The 23099-nt window shown below is 51.8% G+C and overlaps 1 protein-coding gene across 1 annotated transcript in view; it reads right to left on the bottom strand.

Moving 5' to 3' along the window:
* Window positions 11036-23099, bottom strand: part of JAG1 (jagged 1) — a 35418-nt gene continuing 23354 nt past the window's right edge. Inside the window, exons 10-26 of the mRNA XM_018056924.1 lie at window positions 22554-22667; window positions 22095-22141; window positions 21582-21755; window positions 20921-21071; window positions 19973-20137; window positions 19386-19499; window positions 18804-18917; window positions 18609-18722; window positions 18356-18472; window positions 17870-17897; window positions 17347-17432; window positions 15858-15971; window positions 15103-15212; window positions 14783-15016; window positions 14444-14575; window positions 13892-14042; window positions 11036-13209 (exon numbers count right to left, since the gene is read on the bottom strand). Of these exons, the coding sequence (XP_017912413.1) occupies window positions 12752-13209; window positions 13892-14042; window positions 14444-14575; window positions 14783-15016; window positions 15103-15212; window positions 15858-15971; window positions 17347-17432; window positions 17870-17897; window positions 18356-18472; window positions 18609-18722; window positions 18804-18917; window positions 19386-19499; window positions 19973-20137; window positions 20921-21071; window positions 21582-21755; window positions 22095-22141; window positions 22554-22667 (2423 nt within the window). The 3' untranslated portion in view covers window positions 11036-12751. The remainder of the gene's footprint in view (window positions 13210-13891; window positions 14043-14443; window positions 14576-14782; window positions 15017-15102; window positions 15213-15857; window positions 15972-17346; window positions 17433-17869; window positions 17898-18355; window positions 18473-18608; window positions 18723-18803; window positions 18918-19385; window positions 19500-19972; window positions 20138-20920; window positions 21072-21581; window positions 21756-22094; window positions 22142-22553; window positions 22668-23099) is intronic.

The raw sequence follows: 23099 nt of genomic DNA on the forward strand, positions 1-23099 counted from the left end.
TGCATGGTTTGTCAGGACAGGAGAGTTCAAACCTTGTTATTGAAATACAGATCAATTGAAACGTGTTGGAACAAGTAGGGAAACAAAGTTAAGCTGATTTCTATTAAACGGTTTAAAGTCTTCTTCGGTACCAAATAAGCATTGTAAAGTGAAGTTAATTCGGATAATCACTCAGGGCAGAGGTCTAACCATATAGATCATGGGTATTACAATTTATGGTATAATTAGATCCTCAGAAATCTGCAGAACTCCCTTTCAGTTGGTTTCTGAGTTTACTTAACAAGACACGGAACAAATACATGTCAATGTGCAGCTGAACTGAGGGGACTTGAGTGGATGAAGTTACTGCCTTTAACTGTCAAGAACTACTCAGTTTCAGGGTTGGATTGAATCATGTAAGTTGTGTTATGCAGCATGATTGCCGTTACAGTAACTTATTAAAAATCTTGTTAATTAAACAAATCAGTAAAATGAGGAAAACCGTACATTTGATCCCAGAGCACCCGACCAGGCAACTAAGGGTGTGGTTTTTTTGTTTTTGTTTTTTTAATTGTGGCTGCTCTGGGCCTTCACGTCATGGCAGCGTGCAGGCTCTTCATTGCGGGGTACAAGCTTTTCTGGTTGTGGCACACAGCCTTCGCTAGTTGTGGCACTCAGGCTTAGTTGCCCCATAGCACATGGGATCGTAGTTCCCCAACCAGAGGTTGAACCCACGTGTGCTACCTCGGAAGGCAGATTCTGAACCACTGGACCAGCAGGGAAGTCCCCTAAAGGTGTGGATTTGACAGAGCCCCAGAGTAGATGTTCTTCAGTCAAGGGAGACAGCCAGTCACTGCCTTCATCACCAGGCGAGCTCTCTTCTCCCACTGACCTTACTCTCTTGTTTGGTTTCAGCTACTAAAATAGTTTCCCTGGTGGCTCAGGTGGTAAAGAGTCTTCCTGCAATGCAGGAGACCTGGGTTCAATCCCTGGGTCTGGAAGAGTCCCTGGAGAAGGGAACGGCTACTCACGCTGGTATTCTTGCCTGGAGAATCCCATGGGCAGAGGAGTCTGGCGGGCTACCGTCCATGGGGTCGCAAGAGTTGGACACAACTGAGCGATTAACACACACTAAAATAGTTTCAATGGTTGTGCATTCCTAAGGGATGAAATTTGTGTGTAGTTGTAAATGAACCTATTTCATGAATAAAAAATAAAATTGTTTTAGTGTGTATCACTTTCCTTTAAAGCAAGTGAATTAATTAACCCCAAAGAATATGCATTCAAAATACCCTTTTCTGAACACGCAATTTAAAATTATCTTTTATTGGTTGGAGACTTTTTCCTCCTTGGAGCAGTTCTGATGGTTTGACGACTGTTAAAATAATCAAAGGAGCTCCTCATTTGAACCATTGGCCCTAAAAATTAAGGCCTGGAACACCCTGTGCAGATGTTGTGATTAAATGTAAGATTAGGGGTGGTCTTTACAATGTAGCTATATTCCTACTTCTCCCATTTGTGAGCTGAGATAGACTCCTCTAGTGAGGGGTTAAAGTATGTGACCTTGACTTCTTTCCAGAGAATCTTGACATTTCCCGAGGGGATTCCTTTCCATTTTCGAAGTGCAACACTGAGTGAAGTCCTGGGCCGCCTCTTTCTCTGCGCTGCCTCTTATGACAGATTTCGAGGCCTCTCTGGTTGCTTGCAAATATATTTGCCTTTGGATCCTATACATAATTTTTTAGAAGCATTTCAATATCAGATTGGGATGATACACCTGACTAGTTGTGCGGAAGCGCTGAGAGCCACTGCACCCAAGCCATTTCTTGGTGTTTCGGTCACAGGCCCCAAGTGCCAGCCCAGGAAAGCCACTCTTCCCTGTCTGCTGCTGCTGCCAACCCTGGTACTTTGCCACCAATTGGTTCTTGTGGTTTGGAGACAAGTCACATAACCTCCCAGGTTTCGGTTTCTTCATCTGTCCAATAATCTTTAACAGTAAGTGCCACGCCTGGCTCCGTAGAACCCCAAGGTAAACATACCACTCTATGCGTTAAAACTCATCTGTTTAAAAATGGGTTCAGAGTACGGACGCTGGCCACACACTGGAAGGACCCTGTGGGTCATCGGCAGCTTCTAGTTAAATCAGAATCCTTGAGATTTGGCCTAGGCATTGGCAGTTGTAAAAGCTCCTCAAATTCCCATGAGATGCCATAGTTCAGAACCATTGTTTAAAAGTAGGGGAGGCAGTTTTTGTGTGTCTCAGTACTGGGTGCCAGAAGAGGCAGGGTCTACGAAGAGCTGAGTATCCTTGAGCAGAAGGGCTTTGTGCAGGTGGGAACTGGGCCTGACGGACAGCGGTGGCACTGCGTGGAGCACAGGCAGCTCAGCTCGGGCTCTGTGACGCCCTGGGGGTGGGGAGGGCGTGGGGACGCCCGAGGGAAAGGGGGTACGTGTGAACGTGCAGCTGACGCACTTTGCTGTACAGCAGAAACTACCACGTTGGGAAGCAGATATACTCCAAAACCAACCGAAACGTCTCTCCTTTGACATGCCTGGAAAAGGCTTCGGTGACAAGGTACCAGTAGGCCACGTTTTACTCCTGCAGAGAGACCCGTTCTCTCTCCTGCAAGTCCCCCATGTTAGTTAGCTCTGGTGCTTTACACTCGACACATCAGAGCCCAGCTTCCTCTTTGCCAGCACTGAGACGTTGTTACCCTCCTACAGAAGATGGGTTTTTAAAGCACCTAAGTAATTGTCTGGGCTTTGCCTTTGATCCATGATCATTAATATCATTAATAAGCTCTCAAAAGTGCGTGTGAATCTCAAGTTCACGCTTAGCAGGGCAGTGGAAGAAAGAACGCTTTTAAAATAATTTGGCTCAGAAAGCACATTTGAAATAACCCTGTGGGAAAAAGAGGAGAATTTCTCATCCTCGGAAGGATTACCTAGGACAGAGATGCTGACCTTGTGTTTTAAGTTCACTCCCATTTCGTAAAGCCTCATTCATCCCCCAGCCTGATTTATTTTCGGAGGTGAAGCAGGCTGTGGGAGGGGAGTCATGCTATGCCGTTTTCGTGTTTGCCTTCTGTTTTTTTTTTTTTTTTCCACAGTTACCCAAAGATCATAACATGCATATATTTAAAAAAAAGAAAAAAGGCTGCTTCATGAGGTTTACTACAGCTTTTCTCTCAGAAATCAGCGCCGATGAATTCTTTGCTCTGCAGGCTCCCACAGCGATCCAGTCCCAGAAGGCGAGGTGCCCAGGGCGAGTGGAGCAGTGACCTCTGTGGGGGAGAGGTCAGCTGAGCAGCGAGGCTCAAAGGGGAGGAAGAAAAAGCAGCTCCTCAGCGGGGAGTCTGACTTGCTTCAGGGCAGAAGAGCTTTTATAAATAAGGTCCCAGGCTCCCACGCCCTCTCGCCAGTCTTATGTTACCAGTCCAGTCTCTGCACTTGGACACACGCGCACACACTCATGGACACACAGTAGTGGATGCACACACACACACGGACACACAGACATACAGACACATGGACACACTTAGACACAAACATTCTTGGACACAGACACAGACCTGCAGACACACACATTCAGGGACACAACGCAGTGGATGCGCACACACACACAGACACACATTCAGACATAAAGACACAGGTACACACTTAGACACAAATGGACATTCGTACATAGTCATGAACACAGACGCACACCTTCATGAACACAAGACATACAGACACACAGTGACACAGTCATACACAGATACACATACACATTCATGGACACATACAGACATAATCATGAACACAGACACGCTAGTGGACACAGGCACACAGTAGTGGATGCACACATAAAGACATTACACATGGGCATACATACACACATCTACACAGTCACACACGACACACGATGCACTGGTGGACACAGACACACTAGTGGATGCACACACTGATAGACACTCATGGACACAGACACATTCATGAACTCACACAAACATGGACACATCTACACAGTCACACTCATGGACACACTCAGACACGGACACAATCCTGGATACACATTTGTGGACACATACTCATCACTACACAAACTAGCGGACATGTACGCATAGGCACGCTCACAGACACACCCCGGCGGGCACGGCCCCAGCTCTCCCTTGCCCCGCATGCCTCTCTCCACCTGCCTTTGGATCTGCGGTTGGACAGACAGACAGATCCTTCTCCAGAGGAGCAGGCGATGAATTGGCTGGGGATTTTTCTAGGCCCAGTGGCTCCTACAGCCCTTTCAGTTCCTCCACAGGCTCAGCTGGTGAGAAGAATGTGGAGTGCTCGTTCCCAAACCCACCGTGGGTGCCTGGGAGGACTGAGACCAACCCATCCGTCTGTGCCTGCTGTCAGAAGGAGGAGGGGGCTGGTCAATCAGGACGACCTCCAATCTCCATGGGACACACAGGGCCAGAGCTGGGAATGTGTTCTCGCAGGAGGGGCCTGGAAGACCTTCCCCAAATGATGCCGGTGTGGACAGGGGCTTGTGAAACAGCAGCTTTGCTTTGCTGTGTGTATTCTTCGCATGCTTGCCTGTGAGCCTCCTGCCGTGCCCTCTGCTCCGTGACCCTGCAGAGCAGGGTGGAGCCTGCCTGGGCGGAGCCTGGGGCATCTGGAAACGCGTCCTCAGGCGGCTCCACCATGGGAGGAATGACTCGGAGTCAGAGACACGGGTACTAGGTCTGCTGGAGGCTGGCCGGGGGCAGCGCTCAGCATCTTCTGGCTCTTCTGAGGACCTAATGCAGAAACCCCTTGTGCTGAATCCCTTTCCTATTTTGAATCTCTCTGACTTCTTCTGTAACCAGCCAGAGAAAACTCCCTGCTTTTAAATCTCCACTTGGATAACCATTGCATTTTAAGATGAACTAGTGTTTGGTCAAATAACCAGGGGCTAGGAGTCTCTAGGGACCGTCCACCACCAGTTCCAACAGCCCTTGGCTCTTCTCTAACACAGGTGCAGTTCAAAGGAGAGAATGAGGGGCTTCCTCGGTGGTCCAGTGCCACCAAGTGAGAAGAAGGCCATGCTGCCAAGGCAGGGGGCAAGGGTTTTGATCCCTGGTCTGGGAACTAAGATCCCACGCATTGTGCAGTATGGCCAAAAGATTTTTTTTTAAGTGTGAATGGAGACAGTCATTGAAATCTAGCTGGACTTCACGTTTTAACGAATTCTGGTCTCATGTGACTTAGAAAAATACAGAGTGCATTCTTTCTTGCTGCCGTCCCTTTCTGTGAATACTGACCAAGTGACACACATTTCTTATCATCATTTTGCAGATGAGGAAACTGAGGCACAGAGCATTTTGGAAACTGTCACGAGTTAGTAAGTGGCAGAACTGAGAATCCAGGCCTGTCTAAACCCCAAAGCCCAGTGACTTCTACTGAGCCACAGTGGTGTGAGCCTAACACTGCCCAGGCAGGAGATATCGGTGCCAGGACTCAAGGAAGAAAGTGCTGCAGGGGAATCAAGGAGGTGTGGCTCCGAGTGCAGGCCCTGACTGCTCAGGGCTCGGTCGCTGAGAAGGCGAAAGTGACGGGCGGCCAATCGGGCCGCAGCGGAGGCCTGTCTGTTTCAGTTTAGCTACAGCTGACTTACTGTACTGTGTTAGTTTCAGGTGTACAGCTTCAGATGCTTTGCTTTACCGATAATCACAAGATACTGAATATAGTTCCCTTTGCTATACAGTAAACACCTTGTTTATTCTATATATAGTGGTATGTATCTTTTAATCCCATACTTTTATAATAATTTATCCCTTCCTCTCCCCTTTTGCCTTTGGTAACCACAAGATTTTTTTTTCCTCTGGCTGTGAGTCTGTTTCTGTTTTGCAAATAAGTTGATTTGTATTATTGTTTTTTAGATTCCCCATATAAGTGATCTCATATGATATTTATCTTTGTCTGGCTTCACTTCAGTATGATAATCTCTAGACCCATCCATGTTGCTGCAAATGGTAATATTTCATTCTTTTTGTGGCTGAATAATATTCCATATCACATCTGCTTTATCCATTCTTCTGTTGATGGACAGATGTCTTGGCTGTTCTGAATAGTGCTGCGATGAACATTGAATGTGAAAGTGTTAGTCGCTCAGTCAGGTCGGACTCTGCGACCCCATGGACTGTAGCCCACCAGGCTCCTCTGTGCATGAAATTATCCAGGCAAGAATACTGGAGTGGGTTGCCATGCTCTTCTCCAGGGGATCTTTCCCACCCAGAGATCAAACCCAGGTCTCCCACACTGCAGGCAGATTCTTTATTTACCATCTGAGCAACCAGGGAAGCCCCTCTTTCAACACTGAGGTGCATGTCTCTTTTTCAGTTCAAGTTTTCATCTTTTCCAGATATATGCTCAAGAGTAGGATTGCTGGATCATATGGTTAGCTCTGTTTTCAGTTGTTTAAGGAACCTCCAGACTGTTTTCCATAGTAACTGCATCAGTTTGCCTTCTGTTCAGGCTTTTTCACCGATGTTGGGTCAAGAACTCACAGTAAGCAAACGTAAAGATACCAGGCATGGACACAGCTGAGGGATGTGGGCGGCCTCGCTCAGCGCCCCACCCCCATACTCTTTTTCTTTTATGTCTTGGCCACTTTCGTCCTTAGTTTTGTGCAAACCTGTTGCTGTTTCACATTTGTGCTCTTCCTTTCTGATTGGTGCTGCCTTGGATTCTTTCAAAAACACTTCCAGAAACCGTCCTGCCAAGCCAGAGAGGCCCCGAGGATATCTGACTGTCATCATCCTCAACTTGGGGGTTGTACATTTCTGTCTCCAGGACGGAGTTTTCCTAAATGGGTCCTCGAGAGTGCCTTGGCGCATAGGAAACTTTAGCATAAAGCGCATAATTCTGGGCTCCCCAGCATGAGCAACAGGTTGAAGACGTGGGATCCGCTCCTGCCCCTCCTCGGCGGGTGGGGAGACGTGGAGGAAACCAGTGGCCCACGGGCGGTTCCGGGAATCCCCGAATGTGTCTGTGCTGGCCCTGGCCATGGATGGCATCACGTTCAGCCGCCTGGGAGTTTAGTCCTTTAACTGCTCGGGTGCTGTTTGCTCTATAGCCTGCCCTGGAGGCAAGCATGGTGGAGGGGGTGTGAGCGCAGGCCTGCTGCAGTGGCAGTCACCTGACCCCGCCCGCCCCTCCCAGCTGCCGCGATAGGACCCTCTTGAAAACCCAGTGAGGTGCGCCTGTGCGTGCAACGCAGAGGGAGGGGCAGGATGTAGGCGGCTGTCGCTTGCTTTCCTTTCTCACCCTCTTTTCCTGCGATTCATTTTCTAATTCCGTGAAGCAGAAACTCAAAAGGAAATCCTAAGCTGGCCAAGAACAAGGGACTCGCCTCCAAAGGAGCGGGGCCAGGTCTGCCTTTGCTTTGGGGAATGTGCATTGTTCGTGGGGTCGTAAAGCTGTCCGTTTCTAGGCAGAGTCTGGAGCAGGCAAAGCTCGGATGGTCACACTGACTTTGTGGTGGCATCCTGTGCCTTCATTTTGGTTCCTTGCTCACTTCCCAAGTCTGCATCTTTGACAATCACATTAAGGGCAGATTCTGGAGATAAACCTGACAAATCCCCAGAAGACGCCGAAAACACAGCAACCCAGCTGGCAGGAGCCCCAGATTCTAGTCCTAATTCTTGCTGACTCGGTGTGACCTGGAACAGGTCCCTGATCCTCTCTAGGTCCCAGTTTTCCCACCTGGGAAAGTAAGGAAGGGCGGATCCTTTGCTTGGGAAGGTCTCCGATTGCGCTAATATCCAGTGAGTCTCCCATGAAGGCTTTTCAGCTGCACTTTTCTGAGAAAGGCTGAAGTAAAGCAGCTTTTCCCTCTTCAGGTGGAAAACAGAGCTGGGGCCAACCCGTCTGGGTGCGGATCTATCATTAGGAAGCCAGCTGCCAGCTCGTGTTCCCCTGGGATGGAGGAGGAGCCCCGCTGGCCCTGCCAGGAGAGGGTCCCTTTTAAAAAAAGCTGTTGCCAGCATCTGCTTTCGCCCTCTGGGTAATTCAGCTCCTGGGTGCCCTGATGTGGGGAGTGGCGGGGGAGGCGTGGAGGGTGGGGGGGCCCGGTAGGGCAGTGGGCAGGCCTCGATTCAAGGTTCTTATTGGACTTTAGAGCCTTTACTCGCCAAGTTAATTTCCCCAACTTGCCTATCACAGGTTACTACTGGACCTATGCATCATGATACATAATTTAAGGCTTGTAAAAGCTGCCCAGGACTTGAAAGAAACACAGTCTAAGCCAGGAGGCTGTGCCTGGCATGCAAGAGCAAGTCACACAGGTAGAATTCCTGTCCAAAGCGGGGGAGCCACACCCTTGTGACACCATCTCAAGAGGTTGCCACGCTGTGTGCAGGCCCTTCTGTGCCAGGCGGCGGCACCCGAGCCCTGCAACCATCACCCCCACTTGCCATTAACCACCACTGCAAGGCAGTTAGTTGTTCACAAGGGGAAGTTCTTTATTCTTAATAGACCCAGGAATATCTCATGGACATAAAGTGACACAACATGACTGCCCTGATGGTTTCTGAACTCTGTTTTTAAGACTTCTGGGGCCAGAACCCCACAGCACTGCCCTGGGGCACCCTTCTACTTCTGATAACCAAGCTGTCTGTTGGCATAGCTGGAGCCTGACATAGCCTGAGTCGGGATGTTTAGCTGCTTGTGGGATGGAAAAAAAATGTTAAGAAAAATAATTGTTGTTTTTGCAAACTATCTATTTAAAAACAGAACCTCAGGAAGCAGATTTCTGTTTCAAGGCTCAGATGAATCAGAGCTTACAAAGTATAAATACACATTAGCAGGAGGAGGCTTCCCATAACCCAGCGCTGGTGCGTCTTCCCAGCGCCGGAACCTCTGACTCCTGCTCCTCATTCCCAGCAGAGGCAAGAAAGCAAGCCTCCATGGAAGCGGAAGTGCTAGAACCTCGCTCAGCTTGAGTTGCAAACCTCTGCAGGCCAATAGGAGTTTTGTATTTTTTCTTTAAAAGCAACTGGTTGTTCGACACACACACTCACTCACTTTAGGGTCGACAGGTGTATGCTGTTCGGAAATGTGGCAAACCCACAGGCTTATTCCTTGGGCTCTTTGCCACCTAAGAAAGATTACCAAATAAGTTAACTTTGACTCACTGACCCCTCAGATCAGCCAATAAAATGAAGCGCTTACACCACAACTTGCTCAAGGGGTAGTGTAATTGATTTACTTAAAAATGATGTCAGGTGGCAATTGAGCAACAAACTGGCTTCCAGACTGCTTAATTCAGTTTAACAAGGAGGAAAAACCTTGTAATTAACGGAAGAGCTTGAATACTTTGGTGAAGCTGTTTTCAAAGTCTGCCATACCTAAGCTGGGGAGGCTGGGGGGAAGAGGGGATAGCTTCTTGAAAACTATAGGTTCCCAGGCCCGGCTTGCAAGTCAGGGGCCAGGCCTGGGATTCTGCATTTAAGAGAAACACTTTTGCAAGTCTGCTTCTCTGCTCATCACCCAGTCTCACCTGACTTTTAGTCAAGCTATATACTCCCTTTTCTGTTCTAAGTCTACACTGTATATATACATCTAGAATCCCAGGACAGTTTCCCATCCTAAAGCAACCAGCTGTGAGCTGCTGTTTTCCTGGAGTTTCATGGTATATATGTACTAATGTTGGAATTCTAGTTCATCACGTTTCTGATTGGAAAATTCTTTCCAGGGCCTGATTATAGGAGGCACAGAGCTTTCCGGGAGCGGGGAGGTGGGGGAAGGTTCTGGGGCTCTTGCACTTTCCTGCCTCTAGGACAACCAGGACTCCAGTGCAGGATGCCTGCTATCTGAAGAAAGGTGACAACCACCCTTAACAACCAAGGTCCTGGCTTTGAACTGTGTCCAGATGAGCCTGTCTCCTCCTTTCCACCACCCAGCATGTCCTGCGTAGATGGCTCCTTGAAATAACAATCTCAAGATCACTCGTCTCTTAGAACAAAGGATTGCAGAGGTCATCAAACTTTTTTCTTGGCACACAAGCCTCTGGCAACTGCCCAGGGACTTTGGGGGTCCTGCAGAATCCAAGTTTACAAACCACCAGAGCAAGGCAGTGTTGGCGTTCAGATTTGGTCCTGCTGGTCGATCTGCTCCTCCCTCTGACCCCACCCCGCAGAGAGCCATGCCAGGACGGGGAGCCGTCACGGGGACCACCCCACCCCACCAAGAGCCACACTGGAATGAGGAGCCGTCGGGAACCAGGCTCATCTCGGCGCTTGTCCTTGGTGCCGCCTCCCTGGTGAGCCAGAATTCCGTCCCCGCCCCCGACCATGCACAAGGAACAGGATGCCTCAACCTGCCATCCGTTCTTAACCACGACACCCGCCGGGACATAGCTCCTAACCTGGTAGAAAGAGAAGGGTCCCAAGAATGAAGCAAGATCAACACCCGCATGGCTTTTCCTCCGCTTAGCCTGGTGCGCCAGTTGGACATGCACCACGAAGACTGGATGGGGTGCACAACCGGAGAGCCACGGCTGGGAGGAGGGCAAGCTGGCGCTTCCTGCGTAGAGGAGGGCGCTCCTGGCAGCTCCCTGAAGCTGCTGGAAGCTGTCCACAAGCCCATCACTGGCGGCTCACCCTCCACGCAGAGGTGCCAGAAGCAAAGCCCCCCCACACACCCCGACACCACGTGGGCACGCCTGTTGCCCATGGCTCTCCTGCCCGTCACCGGCGGGACAGCCCAGTGCCAGCTCCCAGGCATGACTGAGAGGGAGGCTGGTGCTGGCTCTCCACCGGGAGCAAGGTGATGAGCGGTGAGACGGGCCCTCACTCCCAGGGCCTGGCATCACCCCCTCCTGGAGGCCAGCCTGGAGGCAGGAGCATGCACAGAAGCCTCGAGGGTGTGGTCCGCAGGGACGCCAGGACAGTCCTATTCATCCAAGTAGCCAGAGAGGAAGAGAAAGCATCCAGCCTCCCTCCTAATCCCTCAGCACCGATTCCAAGCTACTGAAAACCCTCTGACTGGGGTGGGCATCGCCCCAAAGTTGCTCAAAACAATTCACATCCACACTGCAGGCCATTAATCCAGTGGTGTTTATTCAAGCAGTATTCACACTCGCTGTCGAATAACAAGGGCATCAAGACCCCGAAGATGGGGCTCTCACAGCTCCAGCTTCACAGCAGCCTCTCTGGGAGGGGTTTCAAGAACTTAAGATGAAGGTGATGGCTGAAAAGGCTTGCCATTCCTGCTCTGGGTCCCCAAGGAGTACAGCCTGCTTCTCGCATCCCGGTCACCAGACAGACCCAGGCCAGCGGCAGAGGCACAGCTGGGCAAAACTACGTAAGCTCAGAAGAGGCCACACTGGTCCATGTTTTCGTACAAAAAATTTAATAAATATGACTTTTCCAAATGTATTGCCAGGAACAACACAAAGATGCATGTTTATGTTCGTATAACACTAAGAGGACAATACAAAGGATCTTCACGGTCTCAATGGTGAACTAACAGAATCAGTTTTGAATAAGCCTTTTTGAACTTAAACTTCATCATAGCATTTTGATTTCCTCACTTAAGGCAGGCAGTGGACTCTATGGCAAATCTAAACAGTGATCTTACTGGACATTTTACGGTTCAAGTATTCAACTAGCTTATTAGAATACTCCCTAAATGCAGTAGATAAAAAAATCAAATCAGCCTTACATAACAAATGGTGAAAAGAAATCAGAATTTACAAAATAAGATTGGTGTGCTTCCAACTTCACACAATTAATTTGATATGTTTACTGATCTTCAACCACTCATGTTTTGGCTATGTTTAGTCATAGCTCACCTTGTTCCCTTAAACTGCTAGGCAGCAGATCATCTGCCTGTCTCTCTTCAAGTCTTAAAAAAAAAAAAAAAACCTGTTCTAGACTAATTCTCAAACTGCCTCTCAGTCGGGGTTTTAAATATCTGACGTCGTACGAAAAAAAAAAAATTCCACCAGTATTCCAGGCACAAAAGGCCACCCTATTGTCTTAAACTATTTTCAAACACCTTAATTTTGGCTTATAGGCAACACGTAATAAGAAAATAGGTTCAAAAAAATAAAGCCATACGCTTACAACGCTATCAAAAACCTTCAATTCTAAACACGTACATATAAATAAAAAGGAATGATGTCTTAAGGCTCTTGATTATTAAGTTAATAAATCAAATATACACAGTGATTAATAAAAAAAAGAATTATTTACATAACTATACAAAATTCTACTTTTGACACATTTTTCCTCTTTAAATTCTTCATTTTACCAGCAACTGCTGACATCAAAGTCCCCCCTCCCCCAACAACAACGAAATACAATAAAAAAAATAAATAATAAACTCATTTGTGATAGTTGCTGTGGTTCTGAGCTGCAAAGGCACTTTTCAAATACAGAACTACTTGGACGTCATCATAAAACCAATATACAAAAACAACTCAAGAGTCAATAAATATAAATAAAAACTATGATCCTAAGACTGCATCACCATCGGGACATCTGGCAGAAATGGAAGCGGGGCGTACTCCTGGGAGCCTGATCCGGAGGTGCGGGCAGGCGGGGGCGGGGGGCCCGGTGTTTGCATAGCTGCGCGGTGCAGTGCCACCCAGCCAACCACAGAAACTACCGTTGCCAGTGTAAGCCAGCTTGTCAGAACTTAAATTAGCACGGGGCTCTACATCCAGGACAGCATGGGGCCGGAACATGACAGACAGGGCAGCCGCAGCAGCGGGAGCCCCGGCAGCCCTCGGACGGCGCCCGCCCGTCTGCTATACGATGTACTCCATGCGGTTCAGGCTCTGCGCGCTCTCCAGGTCTCTGTTGTCCTGTTTGTTTGTCCAGTTGGGGTGTTTGGCCGGCGTGCCATGGGGGGGCTTCTCCTCTCGGTCGACCAGCGTGTACGTGGCCTGCTTGGCGAAGCGCGCCTTCTGCTGGTGTTTGTCCATGTCGTCCTCCTCCACCTCCGAGTTGTGTGTCCTTATTTTGGACATTTTCGAGTTCTTGCTCTCGTAGTCCTTGACGGGGGCCGTGTTGGCCCCGTGCTTCTCGATGGGGTTCTTAATCTGGTTCAGCTGCTCGCGCACGTTGTTGGTGGTGTTATCCTCGGAAGCGGCCCGCGCGTGGCTGCCCGGCTTCCGGCGCTTGCGCACGCACCAGTAGAAGGCGGTCACCAGGCAGCAGACCCAGGCCACGGTCAGCACAGAGCTCAGCAGCGGCACCAGGAAATCTGCACGGCAGGGCGGCGGCGGGGCGCCCGGTGAACCACACCGTGGCCCCAGCCCCTTCCCCACCCGCATCGTCCCTCCCGGCGTCCTCAGAGACCCTGCCGGCCTCCCCGGAGAGACCGGGGAAAACGGCAGCCCATACGGGTGCACACTTCTGTGTGGGGAGGGGCGTCTGGCTACTGAGACAGCTCATGAGATGAGTGGTTCTCAGAATCATCAGAAAGAGGGCCCTGGGACGCATGGCTCCAATGCCCCCGGGGGTCCCGTGCCAGCTATAGCACAGTGGTGCTCCAGGGATCCCCCGGGGCACTCCGGCTGCCCTGCAGGGCCACTGAGCCATTCATCAAAGCCGCGCTTAGGATGGACTGTTCCCCAACCCCGGAGCACAAGCACACTCCACGAAGATGCATACTCAGGGTACGGCAACACTCTGCCCGAGCGGTGCCTGCAGCCAGAGGCAGCCGGCAGGCAAGGGACAAGTCAGGCCACCTCTGCCCACAGCCGTGGGATCCTGTCACGTCAGCCGGCCTCTGTCTTCTTGCTAGTTAAAAATGGGGATCCTTGAACAGGGAATCAGCAGCTAACTTCCTGCCTGGGGTTTCCCTGGATGCAGGTTGTGCTGGTCTTATGGATGAGCTGGACAGGATGGTCCTCACAGAAAGGGACCCTGACCCCACCACCTACCTGTTTTGCTCTTCAGAGGACGCCTCTGAACTCTGACTTCCGAAACGGCAGCAATCAGCGAGCTGTTCCCATCACGTTTACTGACGAGATTTATGATTTTGTCGGTGATCTCCTTGATAGGGTTTCCATCGTCCCGGATGTCTTCAGCAGACTGGAAAAGGAAGCATCAGACACAGGGGTCAGAGTTGCTCACCAGTCACTTTTACTCAAAATTATTTGACCATACATGTATGCCATTCCCTGGCGGCTCAGACAAGAAAGAATCTGTTTACAGTGGGGGAGGACCCAGCTGGGGATTTCTGGGCTGGGAAGATCTCCTGGAGAAGGGAATGGCAACCCACTCCATTATTCCTGCTTAGGGAATCCTATGGACAGAGGAGCCTGGTACGCTATGGTCCATGGGGTTGCAAAAGAGTTGGATACAACTGAGCTCCTAATACACATGTACATCAAGCTCTCCTTCCATGTATCTGCTCATCTGGATACTAGCTAAGTGAGCTCTCTGGGCTACTTCCAGTGAAACGACTAGGCGTGAATGGGTCTCATACTCACAATGGCCACATGCATTTCATTGTTTGCAGAAGGGGAAGGCTCGCAAGCTACGTAAAGCGAATATTCGGCAGAAACGTTCTTCAAAATATTCAAATTCCGCAGTTCACTGCAAATATGCTCCGTGGTGAGACCCTAGAATGATATTTTAAAATCCACACGTGTGTAAGGGAGTGGAACAGAAAAAGACTGCTGTTTACTTGAAAGGGAGGCTGCGTGCAAGCTGAGCTTGGGTGAAGGACAAGAATCCAGGCTAAGGAAGAGATCGAGCTCGTGATGTCTCTGCTTTAGGGCAAGCGGACACACCCCACCTCTCCAGAGCCAGCCAGAAGTGTTCCATACCGGCGACATCATCTCCTTGTTGAAGGTGAACGTGATGTTGGCGCAGTTGTCCTGGTAGTAGGGGTCAGATTCGCACTTGGTCTTCACGGGCTGGAGGCTTGAGGACCGGCACTCACCCACCCCAGTGCAGGGGTGCACGAAGCACTGGGTGTCCAGGATGGGCACGCAGCTCTGCCCACTGGGGCACTCACTGTGCCCTCTGTGCAGTGAGCAAGGGCGGGGGCCACACCACACCTGCAGGGGCAGACGGAGCGCAGCTCAGGAGGCGCCCGGCGGCGGTCCGCGCAGCCCCGGGATGAGGGCGGCCAGGCCGTGCCTACCTTGGAGCAGGCGACCCTCCCGTCCAGGCACTGGCAGGCATTGCAGTCGGCGTCCCACCTGGCCCCGTCGGGTATCACGCTCCCCATGGTGACGCACGACCTCCCTGAAACTGAGGCGGGGACCCGTGAGTGGCAGGAGCTGCCCTTTCTGTGGACCGTCCTCCTGACTCTTCACTCCCTGCCCAGCAGAAGATGCTGAGGCCCGTCGCCCTTTGCCCCGTGACAGCGCAGCTGCTCTCAGCGGGCAAGCATTCTTCCCCCCTCAGCGGGCCCTGCACCTGGCCACGCAACCAGCTACGATCAGTGCAGCGTCCAGGGACAGAAGTGAGCGGAATCTCCCCCTGGGAGTGAGCTTGGCCCCTTGAAAGCCCGCCGTCTGCCAGGAAAAGGACACGCCCTGGGTACAGTGCCGATCCAAAAAGGGTGGGGTGGCACACAGAACAGAACTGGGTGCCCAGCACGAGGCATCCATCACTCTGCTTGCCCTGTGTGCCCACTAACATCACAACTGCCTGCTGTAGGCACAGAGGTTGGGGAGGATTATTACAGAGCATAATGGTAACAAAAGCTGGCTAAAACTAACAGTGACTCTGCTTTCAAAGGACCTTCAGGTTTCCCGGTCCTGGGTGTCTCCAGCAGACGTGCCCTCTGTATTCTCTCCCTGAGCACAGTGTCCACACATGAACAGTTGAAAAGGTGGCTGCAATGCCCACTCAGCCCAGGGGACCCATGGCAGCAGGACCTGGCCCACATACCTTCCTGGCACTTGGCACCGCTGTGCCCTGGGGGGCAGATACAGCGGTAACCATCGATCTCATCCACACAGGTCGCCCCGAAGGCACAAGGGGAAGACTGGCACTCGTTGATGTCTAGGAGAGATGGAGTTCAAGCTTAGGCTCCAACGGGGGCACCAATGCTTTTCTGACGAAACACACGGACAAGATCTGTGGGTCTAAGTATAGGCCGAGTGCCTTTTCACCATGTGACCAGCACCCAAATGAAGAAACGACATCAGTACTGCCTAAGTCTCCGGTCACGGCCTCCCAAGGGTCACCACGCCTGACTTCTAACAGCTGAGAATTTCTCATTCGGGGAAAAAGCAATTTTTAATTAAATGCTCCTTTTCTGATAGTGTAATTTAGAGAACAGAGGCCAGCAAAGATCTTGATAAAGGGTCAGCTAGCAAGTATATCTTAGGCTTTGCGGGCCATGTGGTCTCTGTTACAACTGCTCAACTCTTGCAGCATGAAAACAACCCTTGACAGTACATAAACAAGAGTGTGGCTGTGGGTCAATAAAACTTTATTTACAAAAACAGGCAGTGGGCCAGATTTGGCCCCCAGGCCATAATCTGCCAATCCTTGATTCAGAAACATGAAATAGACACAAAGCCCCCACCCAGTGGAGCCCCTGGTGGCTCAGACAGTAGAGTCTGCCTGCAGTGCTGGAGATGCGGGTTTGATTCCTGGGTCGGGAAGACCCCCTGGAGAAGGCAATGGCAACCCACTCCAGTATTTCTGCCTGGAGAATCCCATGGATGGAGGGGCCTGGTGGGCTACAGTCCATGGGGTCACAAAGAGTTGGTTACAACTGAGTGACTTCACTTTCACTTTTCTTTCCCCCACCTAGTAGTTCTTGAAGATCCAGACTTGAGGACCTCAAGGAGGACCAGTTTAAAAGTTTAAATAATTATTGAGGGATGAGAACATCCACAAAGAAGCATAACTGATCTATCACTTTTTTTTTTTGGCGAAAGAAAGGGCATGTAAAAAAGTAGGGAAAAGGCTCAGAATAAACTTTAAACTTCCTAAAAAAACTGGATTTCCTGACCTCATTTTGTTTGACTCATTTCAGTGGGGCCTGATCAAGCCTTGGAAACCACAGCCTCAGCCCTTCCTGTGGCTGAGGTCTGGGGCTATGCATCCTTGCCCATCGCTTCATGCGACCACAGGAGAAGCACTCTTTTCTTAGAGCCTCAGAGTAAATTAACCATCAGATGCTGTGGCTGAGGCTCTCTCCCCAGGAGCGAGGGGGGCTGTGCGCCCCAGGGAAAGTCCAGCAGGCACGTGGGAGGGAGAGTCCAGCCGGCACGTGGGAGGGAGAGTCCAGGCAGGGGCATCTTACTCCCAGCTGGAAGCAGGAGACTAATTGTCAAGGCTACTTAGAACCATGGCCATAACTGTTTTAGAGAGGAAAACTCTTAGACTAAGGGTTGGGGAGATACCAGTCAGAGGTGGTCCTTACTTATTCTGCAGTCGGGCCCAGCGAAGCCGGGGGCGCATTCACAGCGGTACCAGTTCTCACCATCCACGCATGTGCCACTGTTATAACTACGAAAACAAAGGCCACTTGGTTACCACCGCCCTGTCTGCCACTCCCCCCGCCAAGGGTGGCCCCACGCCGGTTATGATGGGCAGCTCTCAGCCCTGCCCACAGGCACCAGTGCCTGGGTCCCACCCCCAGAGTGTCCAATTGACAATTCCTGGTTGCAGGAGCTCCAGTCGCGTCCCAGGCACTAAACCCTCCCCGGTGATTCCTGTGTACGGCCAAGTCTGAGCATCACTGCTCTAAACGCAGATACCATCTGACTGAAGTGTGGCCCACAGACTGGAGTGATGGGCACTGCCTGGGAGTTTGTCGGAAAGAAGGAATCTGCAGCAACCCCCAGCCCTCCTGAATCAGAAGCTGGATTTTACACAGGAGGCCCAGGAGAGGCCCACACCTGTCACAGCCAACAAGTGCCTGCATAACAAGGCGCTATGCTTACCAGGGATGAGGACTGCAGTCATTGGTGTCTGCAAAGTAAAAAAAAAAAAAAAAAATTCAAAAACTTAACAGCGAAGCCTTCTTAGCCCTAAGTGAAAGCACCCGTGATTTCCACAATACCCAAATGATAAGGCTGTCATTAACGCCAGCAGGAGGAGCTTAAGACCCCTGCTCAATTGGAACCAGGCCCACATCACACTTTGCTGCAGTCACCATGGGACACTTGTACACAGGAAGAGGCCCCGGGAAGGGGGCTGTGAGAATGGCTCTTGGTCAGACCAGAGCCAGAAAGCAAGCCGCCATCTGTGTCCACTTATCTCGTGGGTGACTTTCTCATGCCCAGGGCAGGGCTGCCTCCCATCAAGGCCTTAGAACAGGCCCAGGTGCTGTGCACGGAGCCATCACATAGCTCTGCTTCTGGTTTCCATCGCCAGCCCCAGGGGTCAGGACGGGCCCTTGCAGAGCTCGGGGTCGGGGGGACACTCACTCTGTGTGCAGATGGGCCCCTCCCAGCCTTCCTTGCAGACACACGTGAAGGACTCGCCGTTGACCACGCAGGTGCCCCCATTGTGGCAGGGGCTGGGCAGGCAACTGCTGTTCCGGGCTGTGAGACAAGAGCAGACAAGACCACGCTCCCTGAGGCTCCAGAGACCTCGCGACGGACAAAACACAGGCCCTGCAGGGCGGTCCCAGGCACTCGGATGCCCTGCGCGCACTGCACCCGTGGGGGCGGAACATACCTATGTTGCAGGTCGTGCCTTCCCAGCCTCCCGGGCACATGCACTTGAAAGCGTCCCCTTCATCATAGCAGGTGCCACCGTTATTGCATGTGGCCTCATCACACTGGCTGTCACCTGCACGCGGAGATTGGTGTGAGCCCGGGCTGCCCTCCCTGCCCCCGACACAGGCCAGGGTCCCCGCCGGCCCCCACTTACGTGAGTGGCACGTCTTGCCTTTCCACCCGTTTTTACAGTCGCAGTAAAAGTCACTGACCAAGTCGCGACAGGAGCCTCCGTTGTGGCAGGGGTTCTGGCTGCAGTCGTTAATGTCTGCAGTGAGAGTAGACACCCAGCTGAAGACACTCCCAGGCCTTTCAACGCCCCACGACGTGTAAGAGGCACGTCTCTCCACCTTCATCCCATTTTCCACTCCCAGTTCAAAAACCAGCACAGCCAAGCTGGGACTTAAGCAGGGGCAGCCTTTCCCAGGAATAAAGGAGCCCGGGACAAGTCATGGAAGTTAAACTCAGGATGGGCGGAAAAGATGACCCCTTTCTTTGTAAGCCAGGATGTCAAGCATGCTAATTCCAGGGGCTAATTCTCAAAGCATCTCCACAGAAGCTCCCTCCCGCGGGCTGGCATGAGCACCACCGAATGCTAACAGCACACAGGCTCTCCCGTCCCAGGGCAGGAGTTGCTGGGGCCTTGCTTCCAGACATTCTCACTAAAAGGAAAGGCCTGCTGGGCTGCCTCTGCCCCCCACCCCCAGCGCTGCCATCCCCAGGGAGCCCGACGCACTGGTCTCGCAGTGGGCGCCCTCCCAGCCGCCGCTGCAGATGCACGCGTAGGAGTTGACGCCATCGATGCAGGTGCCGCCGTTTCTACAGGGGTTGCTCTCACAGTCGTTAATGTCTGCGGAAGGAGGGGACATAAAACCTGGGTGAATGCAGGACGAGCGATGCCACCACCAGCACTCTCCCAGGCGTTTCCAGCTCCTCCCGAGAAGAGCCACCCGGCACCACCACACTGCACTCCATCAGGACCGTCCTGGAACCTGACAGCAGCTGGGGAAGCAGGGGCCTCCAAAGGGCAACCTGTCCATTCTACTGGACATCCTCACACGAAGCTCCTCAGGGAGAGTCAGGAGGAAACGGCTGGGGAAGGAGGACCACCCTACCTACGAAGGTTTCAGAACCTTCTGAAACAGATGTGCTAGAGACCCCAGGGGCATCGGTGATCTCAGGTAAGCACCACCTCGGTCTTGGATCCTGGACGGCACCCCTGGGCTGCTCTCGCCTACAAAGATCCAGACCCCACGCCCACCCCCACGGCTAGGCCAGGCAGGGAGGGTGCTCGCCCCCGGCCCGGACGCCACGCGGTCTTACTTTCATGGCAGTACGTTCCGGTGAAGCCTTTGTTACAGTCACAGGTGAACTTGCCTCCCGACTGGCTCTTGCACCTCCCGTGGGGGCCGCAGACATTGGAGGAAATGTATCGCACCCCTTCCGGCGTGTCATTGGAGGCCATAGCCACGGTGCAGCTGTCAATCACTGCAAGGCAGGCCCGGGCTCAGCGCCCCGCCAGGGACCCGCGCCCCCGAGCCCAGGACCCAGGCCGCCGGCTCTCCCAGAGGCGAGTGCCACAAGGCGCCTCGGGGGCCAGGATGGCCATGTGCTGCATGCGCTGTGGCAGGCAAAGCCGACCCTCCACGCACAGGAGAGTAGTTTTTTTTTTGAGGCATTTTCTCCCTGTGGAGCCGAGCAGCTCATGCATGCAGGCCCTGTCCACCCTTCCTGCTACATCCGCCAGCTCTGCTGGAAGCTGACTGACGAGGAGGAACGGCTTTCCCCTCCACTCAGGGGCACGCACGGCTGCAGGACGGACTTACAGAACCTATGGGCTGAGCCATCTCACACAGCCACAGGTGCTAGTTACATCTAAGTGAATTAAGGTTAGGTAAATCAGGGTTTCTACTTGCCCCGATCGCTCTCTAAATGCCCTGAACCACACGTGGCCTGAGGCTTTGGTATGTGCTGGTACAGAGACCACCAAGGCAGAAGGCTTTGCTGAAGTGGGTGCCCCAGGGAAAGTCTCTGCTTGCAGACCAGCCCGTCCCAGGATGGGATGCTAAATGAATTTCCTTCTCTCCCCAGGCTACTTGCAGGCATGGCCCCTCCACTGGCAGCCTGGGTAGATTGTTTCCACGTGTTCTGGCTTCCCTCCAAAGGGACTATCAATCTACACCCGCCTCGAGTGTCCCAGGGCAGTGACAAATGGCCAGAGAGGAGGAGGAGCTTCGCAGAGGAGCCAGCGTTCAGCGGGGCGGGCGCTACCTTCGCAGGGGGTGGTGCGGCAGTGGTCTTTAAGGTGGGAGCAGTTCTTGCCTTCATAGTCCTCAGGACACTTGCAGAAATAGTCACTGGCACGGTTGTAGCACTGGGCGCCGTTTTGGCAGGGATTGGGCTCACAATAGTCGATGTCCAGCTGTGGGACCAGGGATCAGGCAGGGAACAAAGTAAAACAAAGGCGTGATTATGACTCCTCTGGGGCAGCGGCCCCCAGAATGTGACCCTTTCAACTGCTTCCGTCAGGAGGACACACAGCAGTATTTATAGCTGTGTCCTAGACACTGTCCAGGTAAGCATTTGAAAAAGCAGGGCAGAGTGGGAGAGCGCTGGGTCTGGGATGAAACTGACAAAAAGAAACTGACAGGCTGGTGGGGGGCCGGGAGGGAGGTTCACGAGGGAGAGGACACGTGTGTCCTTATGGCAGATTCACGCTGTTGCATGGAAGACACAACATCGCACAGCAATTATCCTCCAGTGAAAAATAAAGAAATCAATAGACACCCGGAAGACAATCACTCATCAGTCTCCTTTCACGGCTTATCTCGCAGAGATCCTAGTCAGGAGGAGACTCCAGACAGTCGGAAGATGGAGGCAGAGGAGGAGACATCTGTGAAAACCTGGCCATTCGCACTCCAGCCTGGCTCACCTGACAGAGGTTTCCAGAGAAACCAGTGGGACACAGACACTGGAATCTGTTGATTTCGTTCTGACAGTGACCCCCGTTGAGACAGGGGTTGCTGGCACACTCATCGATGTCTGTCTCACAGTGATCACCTGCATAGCCAGGTGGACAGATACAGCGATAACCGTTAACCAAATCCTGGAGGAGGAGAAGGAGGGGGAGAAACACATGCATTTTTTTCTAGGTGCTGCACAAACACAGGGCTTCGGTGGTTCAGCGTGACTGTTTTGGTTCAGCTGATTCACTGAAAGAGAGGCCACGCCTCTCCAAACGTGAGAGAGGACTTTCTACGTGCATGTCGTCAAGATGATCCCCGGGAGGGAGGCTGGGGTAACATGAGCCCGGGTGAAGCGTCCAGAGCCTCACTTTTCATCTGCAGTTTAAAATCCCCCAGGGACAGAGCTTTCCAGGGGTCCCATCAATCTTTAGGCTTGTTGTCAATCAGTAAGGTTTTGACTGAAGCAAAGGTTTACATACCCGACAGGAGGCATCATTCTGACACTGGCCAACGCAGTCATTAATATCTAAAAAATAAACAAGCCATCACGTCAGAGGGGCAATTTACATTGAAATTGGGCTTAATTGAAAAGCCTTCTCCTCTCAGGACAGATTAAAAACCTCCAATCAGATTTCCTGTGTGCTTCCCGTGAGATAAGGTTATTACTGGGTGGGAACACTCCCTAATTCTTCCAGACTGAGCTACTGTAACTTCACATCATTGTTTTAACCACCTTATCAGTGTACGGCTGTTTTACCCGCTAATGAGCCTGATAACAAGTATGTTTTCACCGATCACTCCCTCTCCAAAAACATTCCCTCTATAAGGTTTTCCTTCTGCTCCTCAAGTCTTAAACCTAGAGCCTAACTATAGGTAGCTGGCCAACAGCGTCAACACCCTGGCGTCAGGAAAGTCAAAGTGCTGAGAACATCACTCACTTATGTCACAGTTTTGACCCATCCAGCCTGGGAGGCAATCGCAGTAGTAGCTGGCAATCAGATTCTTGCAGGATCTGGCATTTACACAAGGTTTGGCCTCGCATTCATTTGCATCTGAAAGGAAGAGGATGAACAGTGAGAAATGGGGTTCTACCCCCAACCCCAACCCTCCCACACCCACAAAAGAAGCCACCAATAGTTTGTCTGAAGTGAGACATTTCAATAAGCTCGATAAATAAGAGATACTATCTGGAACATCTGAATCCTCCTAGCCATGATCCAATAAGGCACGCTGACTGATCACTTCCCAGCTGCTGTGAACAGCCAGCCCCCAACCACAGGGCACAAAGCACCAGGCACTTCTGTGCAGAACCCAGCGCAGCCTAGTTGCTGGGATTTAAAAGTGGCAGAAAGAATGCAGACAGCTCATTCCTCATGAGATCATCCCCATTTGGAACCCAGCTGAACACTTCTCGGACAGACGATTGACATGGTTCGAGGAATCCCACGACTTTCCCACAGGGCCTCCAAAAGCCAGGCTATTTG

Source organism: Capra hircus, chromosome 13, assembly GCF_001704415.2.
Source record: "Capra hircus breed San Clemente chromosome 13, ASM170441v1, whole genome shotgun sequence".
Classification (NCBI taxonomy): domain Eukaryota; kingdom Metazoa; phylum Chordata; class Mammalia; order Artiodactyla; family Bovidae; genus Capra; species Capra hircus.